This window comes from Malus sylvestris, chromosome 8 (assembly GCF_916048215.2).
Source record: "Malus sylvestris chromosome 8, drMalSylv7.2, whole genome shotgun sequence".
In the NCBI taxonomy this organism is placed as follows: Eukaryota; Viridiplantae; Streptophyta; class Magnoliopsida; order Rosales; family Rosaceae; genus Malus; species Malus sylvestris.
In genome coordinates, this window is record NC_062267.1 from 5449321 (window position 1) to 5475498 (window position 26178).

The 26178-nt window shown below is 37.6% G+C and overlaps 1 protein-coding gene and 1 long non-coding RNA gene across 2 annotated transcripts; both read left to right on the forward strand.

Moving 5' to 3' along the window:
- The first annotated feature begins 599 nt into the window (after positions 1-599).
- On the forward strand, positions 600-1600 carry LOC126631904 (uncharacterized). Its single transcript, XR_007626491.1, has 3 exons — positions 600-838; positions 922-1019; positions 1195-1600. It is a non-coding gene; the product is annotated as an uncharacterized LOC126631904 (long non-coding RNA).
- Positions 1601-24710: 23110 nt separating this feature from the next.
- Positions 24711-26102, forward strand: LOC126631894 (uncharacterized). Its single transcript, XM_050302090.1, has 2 exons — positions 24711-25555; positions 25735-26102. Exons 1-2 carry the CDS (start codon positions 24752-24754, stop codon positions 25735-25737), a joined length of 807 nt encoding a protein of 268 aa, XP_050158047.1. The 5' UTR covers positions 24711-24751; the 3' UTR covers positions 25738-26102.
- The last annotated feature ends 76 nt before the right edge of the window (positions 26103-26178 follow it).

The following is a 26178-nucleotide window of genomic DNA, read 5'->3' on the forward strand; positions in this document are numbered from 1 at the left end:
TATTTGTGGCTTATCGAAAATATTAATAAATAAGCTTTGCTTCATTTCAACATATTGTATTAAATACACCAAAGCCTTCTTCATAAAGTTCTTTGAATTTTTGCTTTTGTTGAAACCTGTATTGTTGAAGCTTTGTGAGTGAAGCATGTAGTTTGAGGTAGTGTTCCCTTAATTTCCCGAGTGAGGAAAACTTCTCGGTTGGAGACTTGAAAAATCCAAGTCACTGAGTGGTTGTGAGACTGCCGAGTATCAAGGTGCAGTAGCATATGGTGGGAGTCCCCCAAGTCTTCAGGCGAAGAGAGTTGCCGAATGAGGTGTCTCGCGTGTTACTAATTTGTCAAAGTAACGAATTCTTGTTTCGATGTCACACATTCGTATATGCTTTATCTAAAAATATTTCCAACTTTTGTGTGTTTGATGCTGCATGCTATTGACTAGACAAGATCAAGTGCAATTAGTAGCTTTTCTCTCTTTTTCATCTTTTCTTTGGTGGAATTGTTTTTCGTTTCCACTAATCAGCCTGAGTGGATGCAAGATAACACCTTTCTCTATAGCTCAGATTGCAAAGTCGTCTTCATGAAAGTTTTTCCTTATCTTGTGAACTACAACATATCGAAATTTGAGATCCATCGGAGTAGTACAACTTCAGAAATTCAAGTATGATGAGTAACTGTTCATCAATGTTCTGTTAATCCGTCAGACTTGTTGTGAGCTTCGAAACTCCATTTTCTCTTGTTCAGATCAACATACTTTCTTCATCGAAGTTGTTCCTTAACTTGTGAACTACAACATATCCAAATTTGAGGTCCCTCGGAGCAGTATAACTCCAGAAATCCAGGTATGATGAGTGACTGTTTATCATTTGTCTGTCAACCCGTCAGATTTGTTGTGAGCTTTGAAACTCTATTTTCTCTTGCTCAGATCAGCATGCTTTCTTCATTGAAGTTGTTCCTCAGCTTGTGAACTACAACATATCCAAATTTGAGATCCCTCGGAGCAGTATAACTCCAGAAATCCAGGTATGATGAATGACTGGTTATTATTTTTCTGTCAACCCGTCAGATTTGTTGTGAGCTTCGAAACTCCATTTTCTCGTGTTCAGATCGGTATGCTTTCTTCATTGAAGTTTTTCCTCATCGACTCTTTCATAACATATCAAAAATTCAGGATGAACTAACGGTTAAATATTTCCAGATCTTCGAAACATCACAACAGCTTCGAAATCTGCAAGAAGCCGACTATCATGTTTGGAGCTTCAACACTATAATTTCCGTCGCTCAAACAGAAATGGTTCCTTCTTGAAAGTTGTTCATATGCTCAAGAACTATAGGGTGTCCAAAATTCAGCTCCATTGGAGAAGAGAAGAGGTTGCAGAAATTTGATAGATGAAAGGAGGCGGAAGAGGGAGAGAGAGAAAGAGTCTCTTGGGTTGGATTTTCTATTTTGGGGCAAATTCCAATTTTTGTAGCACCTTCATTATTGATGAATTGCTTGTACTTTTGTCCATTATGAAACTTGGGACTTTGGCTTGTTGTTGGATCTATTATAATATGTTTGGGAACATATATAAGTGAATAAATAAGAAGGAAAATTTTGGGCCCTTGTGGGTGTAAAACAAAAAATGTTTATGTTTACCCAAGTGTTTTTGTACAAGTTCAAGGGCATCTTGGGTTTTGTGAACAAAATTTGTTTATTTGGAGCAAGGTTTTGTGTTGAAACTTTGTAGGTGAAGCTTTGGTGTTGAAGCTTTCTAGGTGAAGCTTTGATGGTGAAGCTTTGTAGATGAAGCTTTGTAGATGAAGCTTTGATGGTGAAGCTTTGATGGTGAAAGTATGTAGAGGGAGCTTTCTAGGTGAAGATTTTTTAGGTGAAGCTTTGTAGGTGAAGCTTTTTTAAGTGAAGCTTTTCGGGTGAAGCTTTTTAGGTGAAGCTTTGTGGGTGAAGCTTTTTAGGTGAAGCTTTGTGGGTGAAGCTTTGGAGGTGAAGCTTTTTGGGTGAAGCTTTTTGGGTGAAGCTTTTTAGGTGAAGCTTTGGAGGTGAAGCTTTTCGGGTGAAGCTTTTTGGATGAAGCTGTTTTTTTTTTTTTTTTTTTTTTTTTGGCGCTTGAAACGGTCTTCATTTGCTTGTTTTGTAGTGATTGTGGAAGACGGATTGCTTTCTGATTGAGAAGGGTTCCGGCATCGCTTGCTATGAATGTAAAAGAGTGAGGGCTGAGTTGGCTAAATTACCTCTTTATTGAATTCATTGCCAAATGGCCTTCATTACATAGGATGCCAAACGGCTATAGCTCAACACTTGTACATCGTGAGTCTATTTGTAGTAGTACTTCAAGTGATCAGCGTTCCATGGATGGCCAAGGGTCTTGCCATCGGAGCTTCTAAGTGTGTAAGAGCCAGGGCGACTGATGCCAATGACTTCATACGGTCCATCCCAGTTTGGACTAAGTGTGCATTCACTCGGGACTCTATCGCAGAGTAATCTTTTCTTTAAGACCCAGTCTCCTATTTTGAAAGAACGAGGCTTGACCCTAGAGTCATAATAGTTGGAGATGCGCTGCTTGTAGGCGACATTCCTCAAGTGAGCTTGGTTTCTGTGTTCCTCGACTAAATCCAAGTTGATGGTGAGTTGTTTGTCATTTTCACTTTGAATGTAGTTCTGGACTCGGAATGTTGCTTGCTCGAGCTCAACAGGGACAACCGCATCTGTGCCAAAGGCAAGTGAGAATGGAGTTTCTCCTGTTGAAGTCCGATATGAAGTGCGATATGACCAAAGAACTTGGGGTACAAATTCTGGCCAACAGCCTTTAGCTTTGTCCAAGCTGGTTTTCAAAGTGCGCTTGATTATTTTGTTGATGGCCTCAACTTGTCCATTAGACTGGGGATGAGCTGGAGAGGCAAAACATAAGTTGATGTTGAACTTAGAGTAGAACAACCTGAACTTCTTGTTGTCAAACTGTCGCCCATTGTCAGTGACTATCGCATTAGGAATGCCGAATCTACAAAGGATGTTCTTCCACACGAAGTCTTCTATCTTTGCCTCAGTAATGGTTGCCAAGGGTTCTACTTCGGCCCACTTTGTGAAGTAGTCCACTGCAACGACTGCGTAACAGACTTTGCCCTTCCCTGCCGGCATTGGGCCGATCAAATCAAGTCCCCACTGGGCGAAGGGCCAAGGGCTGATCATAGGAGTAAGAGGCTCTGGAGGGGAATGAGGAATAGTTGCATATCGTTGACATTTGTCACATGAGCGGGATACTTTGATGGCATCCTGGTGGAGTGTTGGCCAGTAATATCCTTGGCGAAAAGTCTTGTGTGCTAGGGACCGAGATCCAGCATGATCTCCACAGACTCCCTCATGTATTTCCCGAAGGACGATTTCCGCCTCGGCAGGCGTAAGACACCTTAAGTATGGCAGGCTAAAACCTCGCTTATAGAGTTGATCATTGATGATCAGGTAGCGGGTAGACTTGTATCGAATTTGCTTAGCCTGGACTTTATCATTTGGGAGGGTGCCATGAGCAAGGAAATTATAGATCGGGGTGATCCAACTATCCCCCTGTTGTAAGTTGCATACTTCTGCGGCCATGGTGCTTGGTGTTGCCAACAGTTCGACATGAATTTTTCTTCCAATCTTGTCTTCCACAGCCGAGGCGAGGCGAGCCAGGGCGTCTGCATGACTGTTTGCCGCTCGAGGAACTTGGGTGATCTGGTAGTGGAAGTGCTTGAGCAAAAGTTGTGTTTGCGCAAGATATGCTGCCATGGAGCTGTCCTTAGCATCAAAGTTGTTGGTAACCTGGTTGACCACCAATTGGGAGTCACTGAAAATATCAATTTGTTTAACCCCGAGGTGTTTGGCCAAACGTAATCCTGCTAGAAGGGCTTCATACTCGGCCTCATTATTTGATGCCTTGAATTTGAAACGAATAGCATACTCCATTGCTACTTTGTCGGGTGTAGTCAAGACTAGTCCCGCTCCACAGCCCTGTTGGTTGGATGAGCCATCAACATACAGACTCCATGCTGGGGTTGTTGGTTCTATCTTCTAAGCTTCCGGGGGTAATGAAGCCACTGCTTCAGGTGTAGAAGCAATGTCAACCGGATATGTGAAGTCGGTAATGAAGTCTGCCATTGCTTGGCCCTTCTCAGCTGGCTTTGGTTGGTAGGAGATGTCAAACTCACCCAACGCTATTGCCCATTTGATCATTCGTCCTGAAGTGTCAGGACTTTGGAGTATCTGTCGAAGAGGATAATTGGTAAGCACGATGATGGAGTGCGCTTGGAAGTAAGGGCGGAGTTTTCGAGCAGACATGACCAATGCCAGAGCCAATTTCTCAATGTTAGAGTACCGTGTCTCCGCATCTTGTAAGGCTTTGCTAGCGTAGTAGACAGGTCGCTCAATATTCCCATCCTTTCGAATGAGAACGGAACTTACGGCTGAAGCTGATACCGATAGGTAGATAATGAGAATGTCTCCTACCTCGGGCTTGGAGAGTAGAGGGGCTTTACTCATGTACTCCTTGAGGTTTTTGAATGCCTTGGCACATTCCTCCGTCCATGTAATGTACTTCTTATTTCCCTTGAGTGCTTTGAAGAAAGGAGCACATCTGTCTATGGCCTTAGAGATGAATCTGGTTAAGGCTGCCACCTTGCCAGTAAGGCTTTGGATGTCTTTTGAAGTTATTGGCTCTTTCATGTCGAGGATTGCTTTGATCTTTTCAGGGTTAGCTTCAATGCCTCGTTGGCTAATCATGAAGCCTAAGAATTTGCCAGAGCCCACGCCGAAGGCACATTTGTTGGGGTTCAACCTCATTCGATACCTCTTTAGAATGGTGAAAGTTTCAGATAGGTTGGTGATGTGTTGGTCAGCATGTTTGCTTTTGACTAGCATATCATCAACGTAAACTTCCATGTTCTTCCCAATTTGTTCGGCGAACATTGAATTGACCAGTCTCTGATAAGTTGCTCCTGCATTCTTTAGGCCGAAAGGCATGACTTTATAGCAATATAGTCCCCTGTCAGTAGTGAAGGCCGTGTGTTCTTGGTCTGAGGGGTTCATGAGGATTTGGTTGTATCCTGAATAAGCGTCCATAAAGCTCAAGAGCTCACACCCTGCCGTAGAGTCTATAAGCCTGTCAATAAGAGGAAGAGGGAAACTATCTTTCGGACACCCTTTGTTTAGGTCGGTGTAGTCAACACACATCCTCCACAAGACCTTTTGAAGCGAAAGACTTTCTTTGGTCGGATTTTTCCTAACAAGGACCACATTTGCTACCCATGTCGGGTAATTGACTTCGCGGACAAAGCCTATGCCTTTGAGTTTTTCAACTTCTGCTTTCATTGCCTCGTATCGTTCAACGTCATAAGATCTTCGCTTCTGTCTCACCGGCTTGATCTTGGGGTCAATACTCAAACGATGACAGATGACATCGGGAGAGATGCCTGGCATGTCCTCGTATGACCAGGCGAAGACTTCAGTGTTCTCTTTCAAAAAAGATATCAATGCTAACCGAAGGGGTGGTGACAATGTGGTGCCAATATTCACCATGCGGTCTGGATGATCTCTTGAGATAGGTACCTTCTCCAACTCTTCAGCAGGTTGGGCTTGCTGGGTGAAAGAGTCATCTCGAGGATCATCGGGTTGATTGTTGCTATCAGGAAGATCCAAGTTCGCTTCATCTAGGCTGGTCTTTGTGACTTGGTCATGTACAGACAGGGTTTCCTTGGGTCCGGGCAAGTGTTGTTGCTTAACTGAAGTGTTGTAACATGATCGTGCACTAAGCTGATCTCCTCTGATGTAGCCGTTGCCATGGGGGGTTGGAAATTTCATCAACAGCATATGCGTGGATACCATAGCCTTGAGATCATTGATGCCTGTGCGCCCAAAGATGACATTGTATGCCGTTGGGCAGTCAACCACTAGGAAGTTAGTGGTAATAGTAGCCGTGTAAGGGCCTGTACCAATAGTAAAGGGTAAATGTATGCTCCCTAAGGGTTGCACGATATCACCGGAGAAGCTTATCAGAGGAGAAATCGAGCGATCGAGCAAGTGTTCAGCTACACTGAGTGCCCTGAAAGCTTCGGCAAACATGATATTGACCGAAGCCCCTGTGTCTACGAGGATTCGTCGAACATCAAAGTTGGCTATGTGAGCTTCCACGATCAATGGGTCGTTATGAGGGTAGATGATGCCTCTTTCTTCCTCAGGGTAGAAACATATCGGATCCCAGTTAGGTTTTTGATACTTCCCTCCCCTGATGTCTTCCACGTGAAACACTTGGTTACCAGGCCTCAGACTTCGTTCACTGTTTTTCATGGCCCTATTGGAAGATTCAGATATGGGTGTGCCGCCGCTTATGGAATATATGACATTCACCTGGCGTTGGTTACGGTTATCCCTTTGAGGGTGAAGAAGGAATTGATCAATTTTTCCTTCTCGTGCCAAAGCTTCAATACGATCACGGAGGATGATACATTTCTCGCTATCATGGCCGTTATGCTCATGGTAGCAACAAAACATGCCCGCGTTATTCGGGGGCGTGTAATCTGGGTGCCTCGGCTTTGGCTTTGGTATCAGGTGAGCTATGCTGGGGTAAATGGCCGCGCATGTGGCATTCAAGGGCGTGTATGTCTCATACCTTGGGGTAGGGGGTATCTTGACGCGGGTTTGACCCACTGCATTGACTGCCTGGGGGCGAGCGTTATTGTGGCGATACCCTTGGTTATCGGGATAGTGTCCCTTACTCTTTTTACTGAAAGGAGAGTGGTGAGGATGGAAATCCTTCCTCTTGCCTTGAAATTGATATGTCTGTTGATTCGGTGAAGCATTATGCAAGGCATGGGGAGGTGCCACTGCTGTTTGGAAAGTCGAGGTCTTCTCATTTAGGTGAGTCTGGCTTCCACCTCCCACTTGTTGATAAAGGATGGTTGTAGGGGGTTTCTCATGATATGTCTTTGCCTCGGCGGAGGCATGGTTATAAGCCTGCGCCATCACCTCAGAGTAAGTCTTCCAAGTATTGGCATTGATCATGTATTTAAAGAAACAATCACGTAGGCCTGCCGTGAAGGCTTTGAGGGCAGTCTTGTCGTCTGCCTCGGCACACCGGGAGTATTCATGGCTGAAGCGGCCAGCATACATACGTAATGACTCGTCTGGCTTCTGGCGGATAGTGTACAAGTCATCTGCAGAGTGCAAGTGATCGGTTTGGAAAATGTGTTGGGAAACAAATAGTTTCCTCAATTCCTCAAATGAGTCTACCGTCTCAGGTGTAAGACGACAATACCAATTTAGAGCTCCACTAGAGAGGGTGGAGGGGAAGAGAAGACATCGCTCTTCGTCGGTGTGCATCCGGTATGCCATGGTGGACTCAAAGAGGTTAAGGTGCTCAATCGGGTCCTCTTTTCCAGTATAAAGTTGCAAGCCAAGCTTTTGCTTTGTCTTTGCTTGAAGGGGGGTGTTGAGGATCCTCCTTGTAAGAAGGCCAGGCCTGGGTTGGTTCCAGTCAGGTATTTCAGCCTGACGTTCAGCCTTCAACTTGTTTACTTCCTCAAGAAGTTGTAGGACAAGGGGGTCCTGAGCGGAGTTATGTGTCACTGGAGCTTTCTTTCGTAAATCTCCATCTCCTATTGGAATTAGGAAGGTTTGATCAAGGGCATGTGATTTTTCCCTAGACTCGCTGTACTGGCTTCCAGGGTATGTCTGTCGGAACACCTCTGAGTCCCCTGTACCCTCATGTCTCTCTAGGACTTGTTGCCCCTTCCCCAAATTGGTGGCCGGCTTGGGTCGTGGCAGGGGACCGAGTCTCTCAGAAATCCTTGGGTCATTAATCTTTAAGCTTATATGGATGGAATTCTCTCGACGTTGCTTCAGGAAATCCCGACAATCGTGAAAGACGGCTTTCGATCCTTCTGCCCCTTCAGCAAAGAGGTGTCTCCCTCCACTTCTCATGGTTCGGGTCGAAGCAACTGGGTTAAGAGAAGCCTCATGTTGATTATCAAGTCGAGGGGTAATCTGTTCCCTATCAGGGATATCTATGTCGAATGCATGTGACCCTCCATGTTGGAGGGCACCCAGTTGATGGTTGACTTCCACGGGGGCAACAAGCTCGCGTGTCTGAGCTTGCCTACCTTCGTGGAGTGTCTCGAAGAGCTTCTCATATTGCTCCTGGAGGACCTCATTCCTCATTGCTATCTTGTTGTTCTGAGCTTCCAACTCATCGACTTTAGCTTGAAGAAGAACTCGTTTTCCTTCCTTCTTTCGTTGCTTCGCACTATGTGCAAGGGGGGTGTCATTCTGTGTGCTGTGGCTTCCTTCGCTTCCCATGTTGGAGAGGGATGCCTGGTCAAAAGAAAGTGTACGAATGATAGAAACCAGCTTGACACAGCTGAAGAGAGTAGGAATAAGTGTCGTTCCCACAGACGGCGCCAAATGTTGATGCACAAAATCAGCGAAGACTTTGGTACAACAGAAAGTGTCAGGTTTTATGACCTTCGCTTGGTTGCTTCGGTCACTAGTGAGGATAAGTACGTAAATGAATAGAGACAGAAAAGCAAACACAGGATGTACATGGTTCACCCAGATTGGCTACGTCCACGGAGTAGAGGAGTTCTTATTAGTAGTGAAGGGCTTACACAAGTACAAAGGATCAAGCTCTCAATTTAGTGAGTTCTTGTGAATGATTTAACACAAATGGCATTAGGCAATATTGTGGGGGAATGACCCCTATTTATAGAAAAACTTGTAGCTTTGTCACATTGACATGTGTCATGTTATGATTGGTTCTTGATGTCGACACGTGCTGCGCTCTGATTGGCTTCTAATCTTGACACGTGTCGAGTAGTGATTGGCCTCCTGGTCGGAGGGGAACTCTTCTGGGTCCTTGACAGTATAGCGTTGGCCGGTGCTCGGTAGTTTCGGGATTGGTCAAGTATGGTACAAACAATGTCCATATTGCATGCAACTGTGACACTGGATATGCGCCTTTCCTTGAGTAGATCTCCACTCTTGAGATTGACCTCGGTTTTATGCATAGCCTCAACCTCTTCCTCGGCTACAGTTGGATGAGCTTCCACGACGTGAATTCCATTGTCTACGACCTCCATTTGGTTTGTCAATATTCAACTTTGACTCCAAAGCTTGCTCTAGCGTTGTGGGGTTTGCATTCTTCTGAATGCGTTGTTCATGAACTAGGAGGGATCCTAGCAGTTCCTCTGCAGTCATCGTCTCCAAATTCTTGGATTCCTCAATGGCAGTCACCACATGCTCAAAGTTGGATGTGAGTGACCGAAGGATTTTCTCCATGACACGAACATCGTCAAGCCTATCGCCATTCCTTTTCATTTGATTCACAATTATAAGTAGTCGAGAGTAGTAGTTTGAAATGTTTTCTCCTTCTTTTACATGAGCAGCCTCAAAATCTGCTCTTAATGATTGAAGTCGAACTCTTTTTACTCGATCTACTCCTTGGTAAATTGTGCTCAAAGTGTCCCCAGCTTGCTTGTTGGTTGTTGCTTCTGCAATCTTCTCAAATGTTGAATCTTCTAATTCTTGATATAAAAGATACAGCGCCTTCTTGTCCTTCTTTCATAAGTCCTTAAGAGTATTTCTTTGATCTGCAGTGTAGGCAGCTTCTTGCTCAGTAGTGGGTTCATCATACCCATTATTGACAACTTCCCATAAGTCCTGTGATCCAAACAATGCTTTGAACTGGATGCACCATCTTTCATAATTTTCTTTCTTCAATGTGGGAACCTGGAGCTGCACTAAGTTAGATGCCATAGCTACTGCACTTGCCAGAAAGGTAATTTGGCTCTGATACCAATTGTTGGTATTCTCAAAGTTTACTAACTCAATACCAAAAATATTTGGGTGATAAGTTTTCTAACTTTATCACACCTCTCACTATCACTCTCAATACAATTGGACAAAGAAACAAAATAAATGAAGAAGCAAACTTTTTGTGTTGGACAAACTGCACGGCAAACAAGCAAACACTTTGATATATCTAAAAACAGTTTACAAACTGATGGAATAAGAAAGCTTACAAGCTTAAATGGAAATGGGAATTTGATGGAATGAGAATTCGGATGGGTTTTTCTAAAGCCTTACAATAGGCTTAATTATACATGCAAAAGTTACAAACCACTCAAGTACTTTTTAATAAAAATGTACACACACACATGCAATCAATGATGGTGTTTACCATCTTTGCACCCTTTCACACATGCATCACCTTTTGATGCACACACATGCAGCTTTTCTAAAAATAGTTTTACCACATTTTGAAAAGTGTTCCAACAATTTCTGAAAAGTGTTCCACTACTTTCGGGTACTGTATTTGATATGAACTTCCAACAGTAACAACTCTGCAACTAGGGTTTCTGATTTTTCAAGGTTGGTAGATATATATATATATATATATATATGCTTTCATTTTCATCCCTAAACCTCAGTCTTTCTGTTCGAATCAAAAGTTTAGAATCTATATCAAATCTCATGCAATAGTTTACTTGATTAGTAAGTAATACTAGTGTGACATGTTCCAAAATATTTAGACAATATACAAGTTTTCTAGAACAACATAACCTAGCTATAGCTCCCTCCTTGTGCTCATCAAACAATCATTTTCGACACGAGCCGAAAATCAACAGGCTAAATGATACTCGAGCAGACTTTAAGCCCGAATTAATTATTATTAACTAACTTATTGAGAAAACACAGTTAGCCACCAAGTTGCAATCCAAGAGATTACAAGATATATAATAATTAATTTGTAAACATGCATCATCAAATGTGAAGAAAATCATATTGCTTCTGGAAGCAAGATCTGATTTGCTTCCTCATGATCGGCTTCGTGAAGAGTTTGTCATAGTACAGAGATTCTCAGCTGCCATTCATTATTCAACTGCAAGATCTGCTGCAGATGTTCAAAATCATATATTTTTCTTGACTTTCAAATATCAAGTAGCTAGTGGTTTATATCCCATAAGATGATCCTTCCAAAAGGATATATTAAGAAAACTTTCGTTAAAAATTGGTCAAAGTAACTTGATTCATCCAAATTTTCAAGATTTCTGCAGATAAGTTTATATGTTCCACAAGAAGGACTTGGATTATAACTAATTGTTTGACATTGTCCGACACCAACTTCATTGTTTTCAACTTTTCATAACTATAGCTATCTCATATGCCGCCAATTTCAAGCTTTGTATCACGCAAAAAGATTGGACAAGATACTACTAGTCTATAATTAGTAGACTGGTGCTCGACATTGAATTGTTAAGTGTGAATCTCATATCGGGGAATTAATTGAGACATTGTATAAGCTATGATCCATGTATTGCGAATTGGTTTTTGAGTGGAAGCCAACTTCAATTCCTTCCCGGTATGAGAGCATGCTATCACAATATCAAATCCCACGCACCACAATATCTTTTTTTTTAAAGTATATTCTGATTATTGAATTATGAAACTACTCCTCGTCTAATTAGCTATTGAAAATGAATGATGATCAAATATGTGCATGTATAAGCAAATTGACTTTGCAATATGAATCATTCATGGGTTTCAAATAAATATCAAATACGCACTCTCAAACTTGATTTGGTGTATACGTACGTTGGATAGAGTATATATACTACAGACAAATATATCTGAAGGTTAATTATATTGAACAATATGTTAGTTCGATAAGTAAGTTTAACACTTCAGTTTAAACCCTTTAATTCTTTGATATTTCACTTCAGAGAAAGAAACTAAGATTTCAGATAAGGTTTTGATTAATGAGTCTTAATAATGAAATTAAGAACTTAATTAGTCTTATTGGTGGCATATAACAACTAGTAAAAAACAAATCAAATTTTGGACTAATATAAGGGTAAATATTCAAGTGGAATATGACCAGAATCCATAGCAAATCTGGGACATGATTTAAGCAAAGAATTAGACAAGTGTTAGACGTAAGATAATACGAAAGGAAATCGAGGATTAGATTGCAACTGTGGCAGTTTATGACCGTTACTAGGTATAGCTAATTAAGCTAGTTTTTATGTTGACCAAGTCCAAGCGTTTCCAGCTTCGTAGGAAAGAGTATCCTTTGTCATTATCTAGCCAAGTTTTACTAGTTATTGCTATCAATGGTCCGTGAGATCTTGGACCAGGTAGTTAAGATCATATAAATCTTCGACTTTTGATGCATGTCCTTCTCGTTTTACGTATATATATATATCAGCTGCCATATATTCAACTGCAACTTGCAAGATCACTGCAACGTATCCAATAGTGGAAAGATATCATATAGAAGATCTCCAAATTAGTCAAATTAATCAACTTAGTTCATCAAATTTGAAAAGGAACTCTTTCCAAAGTTTCTGCAGAAAAATATATTGGACGTAACAACTCTGCAACTAGGGTTTCTGATTTTTCAAGGTTGGTATATATATATATATATATATATATGCCTTCATTTTCATCCCTAAACCTCAGTCTTTCTGTTCGAATCAAAAGTTTAGAATCTATATCAAATCTCATGCAACAGTTTACTTGATTAGTAAGTAATACTAGTGTGACATGTTCCAAAATATTTAGACAATATACAAGTTTTCTAGAACAATGTAACCTAGCTATAGCTCCCTCCTTGTGCTCATCAAACAATCATTTTCGACACGAGCCGAAACTTAACAGGCTAAATGATACTCGAGCAGCCTTTAGCCCGAATTAATTATTATTAACTAACTTATTGAGAAAACACAGTTAGCCACCAAGTTGCAATCCAAGAGATTACAAGATATATAATAATTAATTTGTAAACATGCATCATCAAATGTGAAGAAAACCATATTGCTTATGGAAGCAAGATCTGATTTTGCTTCCTTATGATCGGCTTCGTGAAGAGTTTGACATAGTACAGAGATTCTCAACTGCCATTCATTCCAACTGCAAGATCTGCTGCAGATATTCAAAATCATATATTTTTCTTGACTTTCCAATATATCAAGTAGCTAGTGGTTTATATCCCATAAGATGATCCTTCCAAAAGGATATATTAAGAAAACTTTCGTTAAAAATTGGTCAAAGAAACTTGATTCATCCAAATTTTCAACATTTCTGCAGATAAGTTTATATGTTCCACAAGAAAGGACTTGGATTATAACTAATTGTTTAACATTGTCCGAAACCAACTTCATTGTTTTCAACTTTTCATAACCATAGCTATCTCATATGCTGCCAATTTCAAGCTTTGTATCACGCAAAAAGATTGGACAAGATAATAACCGTAAAGCTATATGTTGATCTAGTCAATATAATTAGTAGACTGGTGCTCGAGTTGAATTGTTGAGTGCAAATCTCATATCGCGGGGAATTAATTGAGACATTGTATAAGCTATGATCCATGTATTGCGAATTGGTTTTTGAATGGAAGTCAACTTCCTTCCCGGTATGAGAGCATACTATCACAATATCAAATCCCACGCACCACAATATCTTTTTTTAAAAGTATATATGAAACTTCTCCTCAACTAATTGGCTATTGAAAATGAATAAGGATCAGGTATGTGCATGTATGAGCAAATTGACTTTGCAATATTAATCATTCATGGGTTTCAAATAAATATCAAATTATACGCACTCTCAAACTTGATTTGGTGTATACGTGTTTGATAGAGTATGTATACTACAAACAAATATAACTCGTTAATTATATTGAACAGTATGTTAGTTCGATCAATAAGTAAGTTTAACACTTCAATTTAAACCCTTTCCTTGAGAGTTCACATCAGAGAAAGAAACTAAGATTTCAGATAAGGTTTGAAATTAAATAAAATACTACCGCCTTTGATTAACGAGTCTTAATCATGCAATTAAGAACTTAATTAGTCATTGGTGGCATATAACAACTAGTAAAAAACAAATCAACTTTTGGACTAATATAAGGGTAAATGTTCAAGTGGAAGATGCCCAGAATCCATAGCAAATCTGGGACATTATTTAATCAAAGAAATAGACAAGTTTTAGACGTAAGATATTACGAAAGGAAAATCGAGGATTAGATTGCAAATGTGGCAGTTTATGACCGTTACTACGTATAGCTAATTAAGCTAGTTTTTATGTTGACCAAGTCCAAGTGTTTCCAGCTTCATAGGAAAGAGTATAACCTGTGTCCGTATCTAGCCAAGTTTTACTAGTTATTGTCATCAATGTTTTGTGAGATCTTGGACCAGGGTAGTTAAGATCATATAAATCTTCTGACTTTTGATGCATGTCCTTCTCGTTTTACATATATATTTTGTTGGGTAATGTAGATATCTATCAATAGTATTTAAAAATCACTCATCTCAATACATATCATACGATAGTTAAAGATTAAAAATTATAAGTTATATGGTGCATATCTATAGTGGCGAAACTATTTATAGACTAGAGGATTTCTAGGAATTTTTGTTCTCAAATGATTTAGAACATATAGAGTATACCTATAGACTGAGAGTGAAGTCATGTACTTAGAAGTTTGTAACACCCCCCCCCCCCCCACCCAATGATATATATCACTGGCATCCACTACTACATGTCCCTCTTATCATCGAGATTCTACTATCCCGAAATATATCTCGACTATTTCTACAAATCTCTCGTCTCTACACGTATAATGTGCTAAAGATTAGAAACCAAAAAGTTGTTAAGTTGTCCCCGCCATTTGCATGGTTGCATACAACTCAATTACAATCATAACTGACACAAAGTGAACCGTCACGACAAACAAGTTGCTATATAAAATAGTCACGCACTTTAATCATATAGCAAATGAGAACAAAAAAAACTTGATTTCTCCTTTTGCACTTTAGGACCAAATAATAAACCCTGTGTTTTCATTTTCATGGAAACGCACTTCAAAGTTTTCAAAGTAAACGCAATGACAAAAACCTTGGTTCTATCGAAAAAGAACCCCTTTATTTCATTTTCATCGAGTAGGGTTAGATTAGTGATCAATCAAAAGCTTTACCCAATTAATGTACCATTTTCTAATATATCTTTTTGTTGGAGTTACTTGAAATAGTTAGTACCTCGTCAGTGGATAAATTTTTTTTTTTCTTCAAGTTTCCCTCTACTTGTATAATAACATATGACATGTGCCAAATTCCCACACATTGATAATCTTTCAACCATAAGGTCCGATCCTTTATTTTTTAAGAACAAAATGTTGAATTTTAGTTATCGAATGAATGATGATTGAAACGAAGAGGTTTACCAATGGCCCATATTTTGTTTTTCAAGAAAAAAGTGGAGCAATAAACGACAAACCAACACATAAACATCCAAAATAATTACCTAGGTTAAGTTCTTCACTTATATAATCGCATAACCTTTTTCTTTAAGCTGTAAACAACAATTCTCTTTCCAACTTTCTTTTGGGAAAAAAAAAATCAATAATATATGTTGATGATAAAAGAATTGTAAACTTAAAATTAGGTAAAGGCGTAAGACCTAATTCATGACCTAAGATCTTGAACTTCATAATTTTTACAAACGATTTGCGGAATACGTCAATTATATATCATTCTAAGTAACCATCAAATGTCATCTACAATCTCTATCTTGAGAGATTTGTAGACGAGCCGTGTATGTGGAGAAAATTAGTGTGAGATCCCATATTTTTAGTGTGTATTTGTGTATATTGATTTTACTAGGATGAACCCTAAGTGCTTAGTAAGCATGTTTTTAACCAAGTTAGAGACACATCATACCTGATGATTACTGAGCTTTTGAGTTGGAATAATGTAGATTAGCACTATGTGTATATTGCATGGAGATGACTAAGTTATGTGCTTAGCTTGCTAGATGATTAAGTTAGGAGGTGGCAATAAAGTTACATGCAAATGGGATGTGTAAGTGAGTCAGGGCATGAGCCGTGGTATATTAGGCAAACTTTTATCCATATTCAGATTATAGATGTGCTTGCCAACATTTCATCCTACAGAATGTGTTGTTTTGTCGTCATTCTTGTACTAAAGGCTCCATGCTTTACTACACGCAAAGCTTTTGAGGAAGTATGCAATGCATGCAGGGTGCTTGCGTAGAGGATGAGGAGAAGGGAAAAGAAAGAAAAGAGAGAAAGTAATTGGTTGTTTTGGTGGGATTTGGTAGATAGTTGTCTTGCTAAGGTTTTATCAAGGTTCTGATTATCAAGGTGCATGAGTGGCTTAAGTAAGGTGCCCTAAAGCTTTTTATTTTTCGAAACCACAAGTTATTGTGGATTTTACTTTATTTCTAAATATCTCTCTATTTTCAAGTTCAGCATGTTTGATTTCGTGTAATTGCTTTTGATGCGTATGTATACATTTTATGTAGAATTACTTGAGGTGTTCATGGAGCATGAGAATTTTAGTGGGTTATCTGAGGGATAAATGGATGCCACAAGGGAACATTAATTTAGAACGGCCAATTTAGTGGTCACGTTGTGAGCTACATATTATCAAAGATAACCAACATGTGAAGAGACGATGTGATATGGCATGATATGTGATGAAGACTTTGATATAATTATACTTTATTATAGTATGAGTAAAACAACACGCTTGACTAACATACTACATATTTTACTCATTGGGCAACGGTGGTTGTTGCCCACCCTCATCCTTTTATTTTTCAAATGAGTTATTTGGCAAGGCAAGTGCTAGACAAGCTGGGGTTGTGTTAATGGAGAGATTTAAGGATTTGATTTATTTCTGTACACCCAGTAAAGATTTTGGAGTTATTTTTTTACAAGAGAAGTTTGTTTTTATTTTGACTTTTATTTTTTACTCGTGTGCCTAGGGCGGGGTTAATTTTTCCCCAACGCTGGTATAGGGTGCAACAATTAGGTTTTCTATCTAACCTTGCTTGCACATTAAATGGGGATATGCACCCTAATACGTGTTTTTCATCAGTGTACACATTAGATGGGGATATGCACTATTATAATCAGAGATAATTAACTACCACCATCACACTAATAAACACGAAACCAATTTTCATAATTTGACCAATAGGATTGCTTCCAAACCAATATCATTAAACCGAATATATCACCCATAGACTACGTCATGTGCTCCACACTAGAATATTAGAATACTCTTACAAAGATTACAACTGAAAGAGAAAAAACTTAATCCGGGACAGTTTAAATGAATAAGAGTACACATCAGAGTCCGGACTGAGATTGCATGACAACATTACCCCTTTTCTGGTTATTCTATTGTTAGAAAATTTAATTAGTTATGCCTCGGATTCGCACTTTGGTTTTGCCTTATGGGCAAGAATGCAAATTGTGGCAGTTTTCATATCGCAGAAAGGGTTTTCAAGTGTGGTGCGAAATAAAATGCTGTACTCGTGCATGATCAAGCTGATCTTGGTCATTCATACTTATACTTGTTGAACAAGCAGAAACGATCAGAACTAACATTCATACAGGTGTGCGACATATATCTTCCTCTCCTTTCAAATGTATTTTTGTTTTTAAATTTAGAAAGTTCGGAGTGCACAGTAAAAAAATTGGAGTGCAAATCTACTATTATTAAAGGGAGAGCTAGAGTTTGAAATTATTATAATAATTTAGGGAATGAGTAGTTTTGAACCCGAAACTCAACATCTTAATCACTAGAATATTGGACCCAACAACACCCTACAGAGCACCCGAAATGCATGGGTATAAAACTAGCTATATAACTTGTAGTATAGAACTCGAACAAACAATTGTCAATTATATGCAAAGCTCCGCCGCATATATATACTTGTGCATGATCAAGCTGATCTTGTTCATTCATACAATATACTTGTTGAACAGGCAAAAACGAACAGAACTAACATTCATATAAATGTCGACTAATATTATCATATTAGTACTTTTTAATGTATAAAACTAACTATATACCTTGTAGTACAGAACTCGATTAAACAATTGTCAATTATTTGCACGCTGAGCTTGTAAAATCTTCTGACTAGATCATGTGATTGACTCCTAATATATAGAAAAATAGATCGTTAAACTTAGGGTTTGACAACACAACAATATATGGAATTAACTAACTCAGAAAACAATGTCAATCCGGTGACTTGTATAAAACAAATGATCAACGTGATCGCTATATAGTTTAGTACCAGAGTACATGTCAGTTTGACATTTGGCATATTAATTTACAAAATAAGTATTTCTTTCATAAAAATAATATTTGAACCAACATAGAGTAACTCAGTGGTTGGAGACAAATTTTAGACCGTATTTCATACAATAGATTCTAGGTTCGATTACTTGCGCTAATGAATGACATGTTGTGGCCAGAGGGAAATTGAAATATCTCTCGAGTCTTCCCGACCTCAAAAGAGAGTATCGTGGCGAAGCCACGAGCTGATCCTTTTTTTAAAGAAATAAAAAATAATATTTGACCTTTATTTGATAACTCCACTAATACCGCATGTTTTAGCAGGTGTTTTCCAGTGGGATGCTTTGGGTTTGAAATTTTTATTTAATATTTTAGCAGAAGATGTAAACATTTCTATTCGTATCTAATAAAGTCTACTTTTTTACCCCAAAAAAAAAAAGGATTAATTTGCTTCTAATTAGTCTACTGCACTTCAGTTCAGGTATCATTATCGCGCGATAAACAGTCTAATATACTTCACTATTTCTTAATTTGGTTGACTTTTGGTAATTATTGTTTTGACTTTTAATGTTTTTATTTCTTTATTTTTTGTCAAATTGACTTTTTATGTTTCAGCAGCATGAACATATCATATAATCGGTTATTACGGGTACAATGTATGACTGCGCATGCCCAACTACATATCTCAACGACTCCGTACCTTCCGGCCTGTGATTTTGTTACAAGCGTTGCTTCATATGCCAAATTAAAAGGAAAGAAAAAGTAGGTTCATAAACAATTAATTATACATAAACCACGACAAGTGGTCTGGTAGAATTATGGTAGAATATGTATACTGTAGCCAGGGGCGAATCCAGGGGGTCCTCATGGTCCCAGCACCCTACGGAAGTTGGAAGATATAGGAAGAAGGTTGCCAAGGGACCCTATGGCCATCTGGTATGGGACCTGAGCATGTCAACAAACAGTTCAATGAAATGCCCCTTAGGCAGAATTTGACATGCATTGACAAGTGATGCTCAACAGCCATTGGGACAAGCCTTGGCAGCACGCCTTGGTACGTAGGGCTTTACATCATACCGTAAAAATTGTCTATAGAATTCGAAAGATAACGAAATGCCCACCAGATGCTCGACAAAATTCCTCAATAAAAACAGTTTGAAAAAAAATTGAACTCTGCAGGGGCTTGAATCTTTTACATTAAAACCCCATGAGGTTAGACTTCTAGATCCACCATAGATTCCGAATAGAATATTCAAACTATAGAATAATGGAATTATAACATAAGCTGTGTTGACTTAATTAACATTTTTTTTTATATATTGAAGTCTTACAAAGTGCCTGGTCACAACATATGCATAAAGCATTTGTTTCATATTCAGCCTTTTTTTTTTTTCCCTTCTGAAAAATAAGTTCACCTGGTGATTATGAGATTCGAATGGTGCTTTTGTTTAAAAAAAAAAAAAAAGCTAAAGAGTTTGATTTTATTTTACACACGACAAGATTTCACCACAACTAAGTATCGAGTTTATTAAAAATATATATTATTTTCACATATGTATGAGCCGAACTTGAAATCTCCTATACCAAGTGACGAGCTAGTTTAAAAAATTCTTAGCTGGCTAATAACACATTTATTAATTATTTTCTAGTATAGCTATATTAAAATTTAAAACTTTTGTGAGCCAATTACAAGAAGCCATGTGGAAGTTGGACCATGGCAAGTTTATGTAGCCCCTTCTCTGAAAACCTAAATATTTCTTCTATTATTCCAACAAAAGTAAATAAATCTTTCTTCTATTTTAATTACTTAGTCATATGAAATACCATTTCAACTACACTTATTTTTTCAGGTTGATCAATTAGTCTTATTTTATTTATTTGTTATTAATTAACTAACAAATGAAACTCACCTAATAAAATCTTCGTTCGACAACTACTACTTCGTCATAAAATAGTTAGGTTATAGCCAAAGCCGTCGAAGTGCAGCTAATCAGGGTTATTTGAGTTGGTATGGATTGTTCACTTTGCTAGATCAAGACTTATGTTCAAGTCTCGTTGCATGCAATTCCGATTTGTAAAAAATAAAAAAAATAAAAAAAAGGATTAAGACCCCATCTGTAAGTTCCAAAAAGACTTGTAGTATTCCCTGCCTTTGAGGTAAAGTAGCCTCACCTCCACTAAACTTTCTTTAAAAAAAAAAAAAAGCCGTCGAAGTGTACAAGCATTCAGATACGCGTGGTGCTTTTGTTAACTATATTGGAAGATATATGTGTATAAATATCTAATGTCAACAATTGAATAAAAAATAAAATAATTAAGCAATTAAATATGACTAGCAATGCTTAATTAGTTAGGTTAATATAATATTGGCTCATGGACTTGAACTCATCAAATGTCTGTACCATCTGCCTAGAGTCCTAGATATAGAACCAAGTCAGACTTTCTGTTTTCCTTTCGCAATATATAGAGTCTTAAATTCAAAAATAATAGATTCTTAAGTTAATTAAATAAGAGAAAAGTTGACATTTTGGCTGCAACCTTAGATAAATAAACTATTTCCCCTAACTAAATAAACTGAAAATGCCTCACTTATCGAACGCCAATTGTGTTAGCATTGAATAAGAATTTGAACAATTTTTATCTTTGAGTTTTATGCTTGTCTACTAAAATATGAATGTTACAATCATGGACAATTAGCTGAAACTATCATTTTTTTACATTAATTTGGTTGGTTGCAGAAATGATCACTTTTTACAAACGACGACACATATAGATCATATATCGACAACAATAAGATGAGACAACGACAACCCAACGACAATGTAGTGATGACATAGTAAAAATTGATCATTTGTGCAACTAAATGTTAAAAACTGATAATTAATTATAGCTAATTGCCCTACAATCATGTCCTTGTGCTTGCTAATGCACTAAATGTTAAAAACTGATAATTAATTATAGCTAATTGCCCTACAATCATGTCCTTGTTCTTGCTAATGCATATGGTATCGTAAAATTATTGGTTTTCCTTAAGATTTGTAATACAATACCTGAAAATTCGAAATCAACTCGAGATGGTCCTAGTTGATCAGATTCTCCTCTATTTCTAAGTTTTCCGATTCCTTACTTTATATATATATATATATATGTAACCATACAACTTTTACACATTCTTAAAAAAAATTAAAAAATTAAAAAAAAAAAGCATTAAACAATTTGTGCTTTTCATCATTGGATGTCACATATGAGTGTGTAGTTTCGCAGACCAAAAAAATAGAAAGTTTGTAATTGTACGTATCAAAGATGATTGTTAATTATGCTTGTTTTCTACTGCTACAACTAGGGCTGTTTTTCCAAAAGGATTGGCTCGGAAACCACGTTTTTAATTTTTTATTCGAAACTTCAAAATTGAAAATTGAACACAATCTTCAATTTCAGAATTTTCATAAATTTTTGAATTGGAGTTTTCTTGGAAATTTTATAACATAATTTGAATACAGTTTGCAAGTTTTTGAACACTCTCAATTTTTTTTTGTACATGTAATTTATTGTTTATTTTTTCTAAATATTTGGTATATATTTAGTATAGATTCAAATAATTTGTGGTACACTAGTATTTGTTTTGCTCAAATTGTGGAACACTAATATGGCTATCCATGTTAAATATATAATTGTATATAAGTATGTTTATGTTCGATTCTCACTAAATGCGAATTTGAATCATATTATTGCTAGCTCATTGTGAGACTAAACCTCACGTTGTCTGCCTTAGTATATTTAATATTGTTTGTTAAAACTCCTCGCTCTACCCCTTAGTATAAATAATATTGTTTGTCAAAAAATGAGTATGTTTTATATAAAAACAATGAACAAAATAGAGGGAACTTTAACGAAAAGCTCCTGGTACTATTTAATTTAACGAAAAACCATATTTTTACACTAAAAAGTCAATCATGATACTATTCACTTTACCCTTTATTCTGTCCTTATCGTTAAAACTCAAAGTTTTCAAACTCTTTTCATTAGTTTTCCTCAAAATATATTCGAAACTAGCAATAAAATATAAAAGTTAGTAACAAATTACACAATTTGAGTAATAACAAAACACATTCAACCATCGTGTAAATAATAACTAGCTGTCCAAAATAGACGAATAATTAAAACCTGCATGTGACATGCATGCATCATTAAATAACAACAACCCTCTCATTAATTTTGCAACCGGAATTTTTGTAGGTAACGATATAAACCAGAATTTTCTCTTACCAAATTATTATTATTTTTTTTTTTTGGTAAAGCAAATAGGAGGACAAAAATTTGTTGAAAAAGAAAACCAACAACTACAAACGGAGACATAAAGTTTTTTCGCCACAAGCGTCTTACTAGATGATGAGCAACCAATTTTTCGGTATATTTGAAATGTAAGCGCGTACAGTGGCGGATCCACAGTGGGGTCATTGGGGTCGTGCGACCCCTTGGAAGCCATGGAAGCAACCTTCGAGACCCCTTGGAGATGGTGGGGCGACCCCTGGTGCGACCCCGTTGCCGTTGGAGTCGTCGGTTTTCTGGGCAGGAGGACGAACGAAGAAGACGAAGGCGCCGTGCGCCAGTTTTGATTTTGAAAAAACCTGGGCAAAACGACGTCGTTTTGGCCCAGGAAATTTTTTTAAATGACCTGGCCAAAACGACGTCGTTTTGGGCCAGGCCGAAAAAAAAAAAAAAAAAAAAAAAATTCCCACCGTGTCCCTCCCCATCCCAGCCCTTCCTACCCGATCCCTATACAATTAAAAGCCCCAAATTTTCATCCTTCAACCCTAACTCAATCCCCCCAAATCCTCAACTCCTCTCCTCCATAGCTGCTGCCGCCCCCAACGTGAACTCCATCTCCTCCCTCCTCTGCTGGCGGCTCCAACTCCATCTCCTCCCTCCTCTGCTGGCGGCTCCAACTCCATCTCCTCCCTTGGTTTTTATATTGTGATGTGAGTATTTATTTTGAATATTTTGTATATGTAGAATATATTTAATTAATTGAAATTCAATTCATATTTATCTTGTGAGTTTTTATTGTGAGTTTTTATTGATGGTTTGTTTATATTGATGATTTGTTTATATTGTGAGTTTTTATTGGTTTGTTTTTATTGATGGTTTGTTTATATTGTGATTTTTTATTTTCATTATTTTGTATATGTAGAATGCAAGATGAGATATTTAATTTAATTGAAAATCCAATTCATATTTATTTTGATTATGTTTATGGTTTGTTTATATTGTGAGTATTTATTTTGAATATTTTGTATATGTAGAATATATTTAATTTAATTGAAATTCAATTCATATTTATTTTGATTATATTGATGGTTTGTTTATATTGTGAGTTTTTATTTTCATTATTTTGTATATGTAGAAATTAGAATGCAAGATGAGATATTTAATTTAATTGAAAATCCAATTCATATTTATTTTGATTATGTTTATGGTTTGTTTATATTGTGAGTATTTATTTTGAATATTTTGTATATGTAGCAAGCATTATTATGGAACGGTTTTTTAAGAGAAAGTCATCATCGGGTTCGGGTAGTTCGAATAATGTTGATAGTTCAAATACTGTTGGTAGTTCAAGAACTCCAAGTTCAAGACAAAGTCAGTTAGATGATGTTTTGGGTAATCTTCAAGCGGATCCTGGATTAAGAACTCGAATAATAGATTATGACGCTAATATGAGAGATGAGGTCCGAAGATTATATCTACAAAAAGGACCTTGTCAACCTAGAGGTCATAATTTCCCAATAACTAATATGTCGGGAATTAATCGACGCTTCATTCCCCAATGGTTTGATGAGTTTGATTGGTTGGAGTATAGTGTATCTAAAGATGCGGCATTTTGTCTCTATTGCTATCTCTTTAAAACCAATTTTGAACAAGTGGGTAGTGAAGCTTTCACTGGAGATGGATTTAAGAATTGGAAGAAAGGGAGAGAAAGATTTAAGATGCATGTTGGACCGGTTGGGAGTGTTCATAATAAGGCTAGAGAAGCTGCTACAAATTTGATGAATCAAGCTACACATATTGAAACGGCAGTGAGCAAACACTCTGACCAAACTCGTAAGGCTTATCGCACATGCTTGATTGCTTCAATCAAGTGCACTAAGTTTTTATTGCGACAAGGTCTTCCTTTTCGTGGCCATGATGAAAGTGCCACTTCAAGCAATAGGGGAAATTACTTGGAGTTATTGCAATTCCTTGCAGATAATAATGATAAAGTTAGAGAAGTTGTGATGGAAAATGCTCCGGGGAATCTCAAATTACTAGCTCCTTCCATTCAAAAAGAAATTGTGAATTCATGTGCCCTTGAAACACTTGATGCTATCATGGATGGTCTAAAAGATAAATTCTTTTCAATATTGGTGGATGAAGCACGTGATGTGTCTGTGAAAGAGCAAATGGCTATGGTGTTGCGTTATGTGGATGACAACGGGCATGTAATTGAAAGATTTGTGGGTATCCAACATGTTACCGACACTACTTCAAGTTCACTAAAGGATGCTATTGACACATTGTTTTCTCGCTATGGTTTGAGCATTTCCAAGCTACGAGGACAAGGTTATGATGGTGCTAGCAATATGAGAGGTGAGTTGAATGGCCTTAAAACAAAGATATTGAGAGAACAACCTTGTGCATATTATGTTCATTGCTTTGCTCATCAACTTCAACTAGCTCTTGTTGCCGTAGCAAAGAATAATATAGACATTGCCTCTTTTTTTGCAACGGCTAATAATGTGGTTAATCATGTTGGAGCATCTTGTAAGCGGCGTGATTCACTTAGAGGGCAACTTCAAGAAGAGCTTGTGATAGCTTTTGAAAATGATTGTCTTATAACGGGGCGAGGCTTAAATCAAGAAACAAGTCTCAAACGTGCCGGTGACACACGATGGAACTCACACTATGGTACCTTGATTAGCATCATTTCTATGTTTTCATCCGTGGTTCATGTGCTTCAAATGGTTATTGATGATAATCCCAATGAAAGTGCGGGTGAAGCAAATACGTTAATGAGAGTGATACTTACTTTTGAGTTTGTGTTTCACCTTTTCTTGATGAAAGTCATATTGGGACTCACAAATGATTTGTCACAAGCATTGCAAAGGAAAGATCAAGAAATTGTGAATGCAATGGCTTTAGTGAAATCATGCAAGGAAAAGCTATATTGGATGAGGAATAATGGGTTCGATGCATTGGTTGATGAAGTATCTTCTTTTTGTGAAAAACATCATATTGATGTTCCTAACATGGAAGAGGCATTTATACTTCCAGGGAGGTCAAGGCGTTATGCTCCAATAAAGACAAATCGTCATCATTATCGTGTGGAGCTCTTTATTTATGTCATTGATGAGCAAATTACGGAGTTAGAGGATCGCTTTAATGAGGTAAATACCGAGTTGCTTATTTGTATGACATGTTTGAGTCCGAAAGATTCATTTGTAGCTTTTGATAAACCAAAGTTACTTCGTCTTGCTCAATTTTATCCTCAAGACTTTTCGGATGAAGATCGTTTGGCACTTGAAGATCAACTTGAGATTTATATTCATTATGTGTGTTCCAGTAGTGATTTCTCTCAATTGGAAGGGATTGGTGATCTTGCAAAAAAAATGGTGGAGACAAGGATGCATCAAGTATTCAATTATGTATATTTGCTCATTACATTGTCTTTAGTTTTACCAGTTGCAACTGCTTCAGTGGAGAGAGCATTTTCTGTCATGAATATTGTTAAGGGTCCACTTAGGAACAAAATGGGAGATCAATGGTTGAGTGATAGCTTGCTTGTTTATATTGAGAGAGATATTTTTGCTTGTATTGAAAATGAAGCTATAATGCTTCGTTTTCAAAATATGAAACCTCGTCGTGGACAATTATAGTTTGTAATATTGTTTCCATTATGAATTATGAATGAAAGTACTATGATTTCATTTTCAATATGTTTTTCCATCCTAAATTTTTATTTGAACTTTTACACTGCGACCCCTTGGGGTAAGATTTCTGGATCCGCCAC

What these genes read in the sequence shown, in the direction of transcription:
- LOC126631894 (XM_050302090.1), top strand. Translation starts at nt 24,752, where the DNA reads ATGAGAGGTGAGTTGAATGGCCTTAAAACAAAGATATTGAGAGAACAA.